At 34.1% G+C, this 10,031-nt stretch overlaps 1 protein-coding gene and 1 pseudogene across 1 annotated transcript; one reads left to right on the top strand and one right to left on the bottom strand.

The window, feature by feature from the left end:
- Positions 1-135: 135 nt before the first annotated feature.
- LOC120081551 (O-fucosyltransferase family protein) lies at positions 136-5,436 on the bottom strand. Its single transcript, XM_039036533.2, has 11 exons — positions 5,009-5,436; positions 4,560-4,610; positions 4,395-4,485; positions 4,210-4,286; positions 4,025-4,113; positions 2,991-3,110; positions 2,443-2,559; positions 2,204-2,347; positions 2,003-2,126; positions 1,697-1,888; positions 136-1,128 (listed from the first exon to the last, which is right to left on the bottom strand). The coding sequence occupies exons 1-11, from the start codon at positions 5,300-5,302 to the stop codon at positions 769-771; spliced, it is 1,659 nt and encodes a 552-aa protein (XP_038892461.1). The 5' UTR covers positions 5,303-5,436; the 3' UTR covers positions 136-768.
- Positions 5,437-8,744: 3,308 nt separating this feature from the next.
- Positions 8,745-9,803, top strand: LOC150035293 (uncharacterized; annotated as a pseudogene).
- The last annotated feature ends 228 nt before the right edge of the window (positions 9,804-10,031 follow it).

A 10,031-nucleotide genomic window follows, 5' to 3' on the forward strand; every position in this document is an offset into this window, starting at 1 on the left:
AAAACTCATGAAAACTAGTAACTTAAATTAAGAGGATAAAATGGTTAACCATGACTGTGTCCATTCTCAGAACAAAATTCAAACACATGCTCCAGTTTGATACCTATCTTTTTAGTTGGTTCAACAGTTGCCAAGTGGAGAATCAAATCATCCAATTTTAGAATAGTAATTAATGTCTTATACATTCAATTATACTCAAATTACTGTAAAGGGGCAAAAAAAAAACCGTTAGCGAGGCCTTTGATATCACAACCGAGAAGGCCATACAGACCATAGGTCAAATTCTATAATCGAAAAACATCTTCGTGATAGACAAATTCGAAATTGCTATTCTATAAGATATGAGCAATGACGTTAATCGACATATTTACTAAAAACAAAGTCAAATCAAACTACAAAAAGAAGGGGAAAAATGGTACATGGGCTCGGGGCAGTTCATATAATTCATCCCAGGAGTTGCTTATACGTACCATACCTTCGACATTTTGCGTACAACTAGTCCTGGAACACCTGCAAAGTCATCTACTCCTTAGGTGACAAAACTGCTCAAACAAGTTCTCTCGTTAAAACAGATCAACAAAAGATTGGTATCAACTTTCTCTGGCAGTTTACGAGGCAGCAACCAATCCTCCAACCTCTATTTCACAATAGCCACATCATGTTCAATCTTCTGAGGAAGGAACTTTCCACTTGCAAAAGAAATAAATGGTATTGATGGAAGGAGATTCTCCAAAACAATCAGTTCAAATCCCATATTGTATGTTCTAATTAAGCTCTGCACATGCATGGGGTGAGGGGATTCTCCCAAAGGTCATAGTTGGGAAAGGTCTCTTCGGGTAATCCAGTTCGGGTTTGGTGGGTGACAACGACATCCTCTACAAAAGGAGCCCACCCCATGTATGGATCTCCAAAAGATTTTGACATTAACCCTTTATCTGGTTTTATGGATTTTAGACGGTGACCCAAATATCTGCGTGCCCCGATTATCAATTTTGCAAAGTTACCTCCATGAGTCATCACAAACACATCCGACTTCAAGCATACTAAGAAATCCAATGCTGCTAAACTCGTAACATGTTTCCTGAAGCTATCCAACTCCTCCTTGGTAGCTAACTCTTCCTTCGTCACCTGTAAGTGCTCAAGATCAAAATATCAAAAATAGGGCTAGAAAAGGGAATTGTATAGCTTGGTTTTAAAGCTAAAGAACATGAAAGAAGTTAGGGTACCCAACAAGTTGAAAATGTTGGTATCGGTGTGAATGAAAAGATCTCAATATTGCGGAAATCTTTAAGGTCAAAACTTTTAATTTTAAAAATATCAATGAAATGATGAAAGTTTTTACTCCATCGGATTTCTCAAGTTCATCATTGTCACAAGTTCTCGATTTTTATATCATTGATTTTGAAATTGACAAAATCACTTTTGTCACAAAATTAATTTAATATTTAATATTACACTTCTAATTGCAATTGTCATATCATCAAAATTGATTTTGAATAATTAAAAGCATGTTTCAAAGTGGTTTTAAAATGAGAAAAGTGATTTTATCCGAACTTGGTATAGATCCTCCAGCCAGGTCATTCATCTCTACTAACATTACATATTTTAAGCAGTGCTGAAACATGAACAGTTTTGCAAGTCCTCGAACATTCCTCAACTGGAATGTGATGTTGCAAAGAAGCCAAAGATAATTTACCAGATTCGGGAACATGTTCCTCAGTGGTGCCATCCTATTCTGTCCGCCATACACCTGACCGGATGCAACATAAATTTGAGTTTCCTTTGGATAGCCCATTGCTCTAAGAATTACGGCTACTTCTCCAGGCTCAAGAGGGCACCGTCCTTCCTTTCTTTTCTGCAGGGCCAGTTGCCACAAGTGGGAACCATTCTATAAACCAAAATTTCCAAATAAAAGACGGGTATTAAAAGAGTGACTTTTGTATATTTATATTTAGTCACAATTTGATACATACAGGGCAAAACAGATTACTTTCTAGGTCACCTTATATCTACGTGGCCATTCTTTTTTCCTGTATTCTGCCATTTTAACTTTTTCTTCTCTTGTCCCCACAAAATCACAAAATGACAGTCCAACCATTCCTTTCTCAAACCTCAGATGAAGAGCCCTGTCGACAGATTGCATTAGACCCAAGAGTCCAATAAATAATTATAGTGCCAACATTCAAGATATAACCATGCTTACATATATGGATTTGAACTGTTCGTGCGACTTCTCATCCTTGAAGCCAACGCATCAGCCATGTGCTCTATGTCAGGAAGAAATTTAAGAGCGTGATAGTTTACTCTGCACCTTAGCCTGTTGATTTCTGAAGGAACATTGTCGTACCTGATACCAGAATGCCAAGAATGTTAATTTGATCGAAATTGCATGCATGAAAAGTGAGTATTCAGATATACAATTAAATTCATTAGAAAAATTACCCAAGCCGATCAACAAAAGGTTTTAGTGCCATTATCTTCTTCTCTTTGATTCGAGGTAGTACATTGTCAATGTAAAATTGTGCTGGTGCATACTTTGGGATGTTCTTGACTGTACGTCTGCAATAAACTTTATCCAAGAATCAATGACAATTACAATTTACAAGTTACTTCAAAGAAGGAACTAAAATAAATATATGAGTAACTTCTTCCACCACAGCTGTACACCATCCAGGTTCTTGAGAAGATAAAAAATTGAGCCCTCTAAGATACGAAATTTGAGAGTGCCAGAGTGGGAATGGAAGGGAATAGTATAGAGAAACTAAGGCCCCAGGAAGCATCTCCATGTTATATTGGAATTTCACTGTCAGTTTATTCTTAAATATACAAAAGCTAAGACAAAACAAACAATTGATTGATTTTTAAACAATATTTTCTTGGAAGGAAAGAAATTAAAAGTTTTCTATACTATACTCCCCCTCATATTCTGTGTGTAGCTAACAACAAGAAGAAGAAAAATCAAACCACATAAAAACCAAATATCAACGAACCTTATACTGGTAAATAGCTCTGATTTGTCTGTAAACCAATCAGGAATATCCCGAACAACTCGCACATCATTCTTTAGATAATTAATGAAATGATCAACATCAAAAATGTCCTCAAATTTCCTGCATTGTTTTCATAATATAGTATTGTGAAGAAACCCCAAAAACAAATTCTTCAAACACATGGACGTAATAAGGTTTTAATTAGTTTATCTATTTGGAGTTGAGGGGCTGGGCAATGGAAAACAAAGATGAAGAACTAGTTGAGACTATTTTAAACAATTAACCACAACACCAGAGGCTTTTTCCAAGGGAAAATATAAAATTATAGATTTATTATACTATATTAAAGTAGGGTGGCTCGGCCATGGTAGGCAATTCAAAATGACCATATGAATACCTCCATGCAAATAATTTGAAGTGCCAACATGGGTTGGCCAGGTGAACAAAAGGTGTAAAGATATTTCAACCATTGATATAGAAAATACAGCTCTTTAAGAAAGCCCATATTACAATAAAAATGTAACATAATGGCAGTAAGAGTAATGTTCTACGAAGTTTTCTAGACTTCAATAATATTTTACCATCCTAAACTTTTCTGATTACAAACATTACAGCCTTACAGGACTAGTTGAGAAGTATTGGCGCAAACATCCACACTACTAAAATAGTCAATTTCAGTCGGGCAAATAAAGCTTGAGAAAGGGAGACAACAATGAAAAGCTTAAAAATTCTCAAGCAGCAGACCAAAGATACATCGCTTAGGGTAATTGTAATGAGTTGATATGTTGTCAGAATATATACCACGTTGAGCAAAGAGTTTCATTTGGTTCATTGTTTCCAAACAATTATAACGATGATCATTGGTTCTACATTTATCAATTATCATTAAGCATTAAGAGCCAAACAACATAGAATAAAACAACAATTTTACAAATGTTAGAAAAATTTAGCAAAAGAGAATTCAAGCATCTCTGTTTTGCATGCAGACACTGCGGATGTATATGGTAGATAAAACTACTGCCTACACATCTTACGTTTGGTCCTTCCAGATCTGATCTTGCTTTAAAACTGGCAAAACAAGTGTTGCATTTAGTATTTTAGCCACAGCAACCGCATTGCAAATCTGCAAGCAGGAAAAGGAAGAAGTTGAATTGAAAAGAAAGCAAGGAAAAAAGTGTCTTAATCAATCACATTGAAGTTTGGCAGGAAGATATCACACAGCAATTCTCTGCTGATTGAGACCGCCTTCAGCATGGATGAATATATAGCCATTTGTTTCATTTTCAGGAGGAAGTTCTGTCGAAAGCAAAAGAACGTTATAAATTTGAAGTGTACAAGAAGAAAGGGAGAGCTAAAGTAGAAAGAATAAAGTCTCCATATATTCCGATACTTGAGCAAGGTTACCTGAGATTTCAGAATCACGAAGCTCGGCACAAGGCTTCCAAGATGTTGTTGCTGAGTAAGGATTCTCCCAGAGTGAAGGACGTTCCTTAACCTAAAGCAGCGAATCCATTTCTTTAGAAAAAAATATGAAGAATGAGGAAAAGAATATATCTCCCTAGAACTTACCGGTGGACAATGAAGAGTAATGCCCTCTTTTTCACACAAGTAGGGAGAATTCTACAATGAAGAAATCAATCATGTCCATCAGAAACTACTTGAACAGTCAGAGGATAGGAAAAAAAAAACTAAAATATTTACACATTCCTATTGAACTTCTTAAATTTAACACCAGAACATCTGCAACAATTTACACATTCCAAACGAGCTTCTTAAATCTAGCACGAGGAGATTTGTTGGACCATAGCTCATTCTTTGCATTGAGATGAGTAGAAATGCAGTGGATTCTCCCAACAAAATCAATAGGAAAAAAGAAAAAAGGAATCCATTCCTTCCTCATTATCAATCACAGAATTGTTACTACGAATCAGATAGCAATACATAAATCCTCACGATGGCATAAAATTAGACGAAAATCCAGCAAGAAATGTAAATTAGAGAGCTAATGGAGAACTAACCAAACGTCTAACAATCGAGAAAACGGCGATCAAGCCAGCAGCAAGTACTAAAAAGACAAAGAAGAAAGAGATCTTGGAGTTATAAGGAGAAACCCTAGAATCATCGCCAAAGTAAGGGCAGAAGGATTGAAAACTAAGCCTGGAGTAGGGGCGATCACGGATCGAATGACGATCACGATCGTCATGGTCTTCAGACTGGCGGTCTGGGACTAAAGGGGACGAGTCTTCGTCCCGTTTCATTGGCGAAGAAGTGGCTCTGTTCCCAAGCGAGCTCGAGTGCCTGAGCTCAACCATGGCTCGCTTCGGACAGTAAGCCAGAATTTTTCAGTCAGTTCCTTTTATCTTGTGGAACTTCACTTCGGTTTCGTTTCTTCTCTGTGTTTTCTGCAAGAAGATTTCCAATGTCAATGTGAGATCGTGGATATCAGTCGGATCGAGACCACCGTACTCTTAAAAGGATAGATGTGAAATTACCCTTTTGGTTTCGGGGTAGCGTCGTCATTTTGAAATATTTGGAGTACGGCTCCGGCTAGCTTTCAAATCACAGGGCCCTCATGATCTCTTGGGATCTATAATTAGTTAAGTAGTTTGATAGATTCTCGTTTCTCATCTTTCACTTGTTTTTGGTTACCAATATGTTTTATAACTATTTCTATTAACATTTTATTAATTCTTATTTCTTAAAAAATAAAAATAAGAACAGAAATTTATTTGATAATTACTTCTTGATTCTCTTTTTTTTCCTTACAATTTTTTCATATTTTATAGTTTAATTATATAAAATTATATATATATAGCATGTATTAAAATATAAAAAAATAATTATCAAATACACATAAGTCTGAATGTAAAATCAATAACAATAATACAATTATTTCTATTATTCATATGTTGCTAAAATTTGATTTACAATATCATTCTCACTCGAATTATTTGTTTCTAATTTTAAATCAAGTAGACTCAAATCTAACTCAATTGTATTATTGATAAATGTCGTAGTTGTAAAAATATTAAAATGAACCTAAATGAATATCTTAGTAAACAAAATTTTATCGTAAAATTATAACTAATTTCATATGTAAGAAAACTTAAAAAAGTATATGTAAAATTTCAAAAATATATAAAAATGCATATTGCAAAATTTAAAATTTTTATATACATATTGAAAAGTGAAATTATTTTAAATGACAAAATTGCTGAAATTATTTATAAATAATAGCAAAATATCATAGTTCATCTGTGATACACCGAGCGATAGACTACTATTGTGTCTAGACACAAATACTAGTCTTAAGGATGACAAAATTCCCTGCAGGGTCAGGTCCCCGACCCAATCGGGACGGGAATCCCTGGTTTGACCGGGTATGGGGGTCAAACCGAGGATTTAAATGTCGGAGACGGGAAGGGATCCCCGCCCCCACCTCAATTTTTTTAATTATTAACATATATAATAATAATAATTAAAAAAAACTAAAACAAAACTTTTAATTATAATTTTTTTTCTAATTTTAATTATTATATATATATAAACTACTAAAATAGTAGCTTCAAGCTACGGACCTGTAATATTAACATTGTTGTTTTCAAAACTTATTAGAGAAATATTTTTGTTTTGGAATTTCGATGTTAGAAGTCGAGGGTTGAGGATTCGACTAATGTAGAGGTCGAACGTTGAGAATTCGACAAACAAAGAAAAATTTGGAAACAATACGTAAATTAGGGTTGTCGATGGTTGAAGTTTTGACATACATAAGTCAAAACTTCAACCCTCGACAAGGAAAAGGAAATCTCGCTAATTTTGTGATGAGGATCTCGCTTTAGAAGGAAATCTCGCTAATTTTGTATATTAGGTTGTCGAAGGTTGAAGTTCTGGCATACATAAGTCGAAACTTCAACCATCGACAAGGAAGATAAGTGGGTGAAGCAGATTATAAGAGAGAGCGAGATTGTAGGAGAGAGCGGGATTGAAAGCAAGATTGTAGGAGAGAGCAAGATTGTAGAAGAGGGCGAGATGGAAAGCGAGATTTTAGGAGAGAGCGAGATTGTGAGCGATAGCGAGATTGAGTCTGCCACATGGATTAAACGGTCAACCAGTCAGCTGACGTGGTCTGCCACATGAAAATCGTGTTCACTTTATTTACTTTCCATAAGTCTGAAAAAGTGCATATATATCACCATGCTGCCCCTGCTCCGATTCCCCTGCATGATTCCCTGTATGCATTGACGTTATCTGATTCCCCTGCTCCGATTTCATGCATTCATTGACGTATTCATGTCTCTCTGCCATAGCTTTAATGCCTTTTCAACCACCCTAAATATGTGGGTTGAGTGTTCAACACTCGACCTACATCCTTTTAAACCACCATCCTCTTCATTTTTCCTCAATCACTTCCTCGATAATTTTTGAAGACTCACTGCCCTTGATTTTGCTCACTCCTCTCCCTTTGATTTGCTCATTGCCCCTTCATAGTTCACTGCCCCCTCACTGCCTTCGAAAATAAGCCTTTGAAATCATCTTCCTCTCTTCCCATTTCCATTTCCATTTCTCTTCTTGTATTTCATTTAATACAAATTATTCTCACACAACTATACTCGTTCGTTACTCTACTAAATTTTTATTTTTTAAGAATAATTATAAATTTTATTTTTGTTCTTATATTATTATTTTTTTTATAGATTCTAGTTTTTTTTTTACTTTTTATAATTGTTGTCAGATAACAAATAAGAGGAAAAAAGGGTGAACGTTGTCACTTTGAAGGAAAAAAGAGAACTACTGTCGAATCTGTGAGTTGAACTTATGATATTTGAAAAGTTTAGTCTATTCTTATGATATTTGATTTAGTTAGTATTAACTTTGATGTTTATAATGTTAAAATGTTTAGTTTATTGTTATGTTTAAGGAGTTGATATTTATAGTTTAATACAAAATTATTGTGATAGTTAACAAGTTTAGTATAGTTTCAAAAGTTTAATATAGTTTGAAAATTTTAGTTTATTCATATGATATTTGATTTCTTTAGTATTAATTTTGATGTTTATAGTGTTAAAATGTTTAGTTTATTGTTATGTTTAAGAAGTTGATATTTATAGTTTAATACAAAATTATTGTGATAGTTAACAAGTTTAGTATAGTTTCAAAAGTTTAATATAGTTTGAAAATTTTAATTTATTCATACAAAAATTATTGTTGTTATGTTTATTTTGATAAGTTGATATTTTCTAGTATTAACTTTGAAAATATAGTTTAAAATAGTTTGAAAAAGTTTAATTTAATTTAATTTTTTATTTTGTATTAAATTTGAAAAAAATAGTTTTAAAAAGTTTACCTCATTTTAATTTGAAAAGTTTAATTTGTTATTATTTTTAAAAATAGTTATAAAAAATTTAATTTATTGCTATGTTTAAAAATGTTATAAAAAGTTTAATTTATTGTTATGTTTAAAAAGTTGATGTTCATAAAACTTAAAAAGTTTATGTTTATAAACTAAAAAAATTAATATTTTTTAATATATTTCTTATAAAAAGTATAATACAAAAAATTGATGCTTGTCTTTTTTTTTTTTTAGAAAATAGCAGGCAAATGCTTGGGATTTTTGTTGTTTACAAATAGTAATATGATTGATGGTATTGATAGAGTTGAGTATGACCAACCACCGGAGTTGAGTATGACCAACCACCAAGTGGGAGTTTTACTATAAATGTGAACAATGGAATTGTATTTAAACAATTCATTCAAATGGTTGGGATGTTACTTAGTGTAGATATGGGAGCAAATCAGAGAGAAATAATATATAGACATCCCAATCTAGAACCATCAGGATCAATAAGATATATGTCATTTCCTATTTCGAATGCACAAGCTATGAACTCGATGTTCTCAATGGCAATGTCAGTGCCAAATGTAGTGCATTTGTATGTAAAGGTAAATATGATAGGGGTGAATCCTGATACATCATTTAATCAGTTTGAAGACCCAACTCAATTTATCGATCCTGATCCGGAGTCAGTTGCATCGCCATGTGATAATGAAGATATGGCGGCTAACAACCTGTACAGAGACTTTAGAACAGAAACGGATGACGAATTTGAAGAGTTGGATTTCGATGGTCGTGAACATGAGATGCTTTCAAATACATTCAATGATTTGGATATGAATGTATTGGATGACATTCGGGAACATGACCCAATTGTAGCTCCTGTGGACGTTGACAATATGCAATTGTATAAAGGAATGATTTGTCAAGACAAGGAAATCCTACAACACGCGGTCAAATGTTTTGCAATAAAGTGTCACGCACCATACGAGGTTGTTGAATCTACACCGATGATTTGGACAATTCAGTGTAAGAAATGGGAGGAAGGTTGCAAATGGAGACTTCGTGCAATAAAGAAAAAATCGCATGGCTTGTTCGAGATCACTAAGTATGATGAGAAACATACATGTTTTATTCAAAACTAAGTCAAAGTCACGTACAATTGGATTCATCAATGATTGCACTGGAGTTCTGTGACGTCGTAAGAGAAAAACCATTTATTAGTGTGGCATAATTGCAGTCCGACATCAAATCAAAGTTTGGATATCATGTTCCTTACCATAGGGTATGGGAGGGAAAAAGAAAAGCATTGGCTAAAGTGTTCGGTGATTGGGATGAGTCTTACAAATTGTTGCCCAGGTGGTTATATATGGTTAAGCTGACCAATCCCGGAACACGTGTAGAGTGGAGAGTTAAAGAAACGCTTACTGAAGACCATGTTATCCTAACTTCTGTATTTTGGGCATTTGGTCCTTGTATAGAATCTTTTAATAAATTTCGGTCGATCATTCAAATAGATGGTACACACTTGTACGGAAAATATAGAGGAAAACTGTTGATTGCTACATTAGTTGACTCGAACGACCATCTACTTCCACTTGCGTTTACCATTGCTGATGAAGAGTTCGCAGACTCATGGGGATGGTTCCTAAAACACCTGAGAGAAATTCACACGAAGAGGTGTGTTTAATTTCAGATCGACATGTTGG

Source organism: Benincasa hispida, chromosome 7 (assembly GCF_027475165.1).
Source record: "Benincasa hispida cultivar pf3 chromosome 7, pf3_genome.v1.1, whole genome shotgun sequence".
NCBI lineage: Eukaryota > Viridiplantae > Streptophyta > Magnoliopsida > Cucurbitales > Cucurbitaceae > Benincasa > Benincasa hispida.

What these genes read in the sequence shown, in the direction of transcription:
- LOC120081551 (XM_039036533.2), bottom strand. Translation starts at nt 5,302, where the DNA reads ATGGTTGAGCTCAGGCACTCGAGCTCGCTTGGGAACAGAGCCACTTCT. An exon ending in TCGTGATTCTGAAATCTCAG is followed by an intron (nt 4,287 to 4,394) that starts GTAACCTTGCTC and finishes TGCTTTCGACAG; the next exon opens with AACTTCCTCCTGAAAATGAA. An exon ending in TCAATCAGCAGAGAATTGCT is followed by an intron (nt 4,114 to 4,209) that starts GTGTGATATCTT and finishes TCCTGCTTGCAG; the next exon opens with ATTTGCAATGCGGTTGCTGT.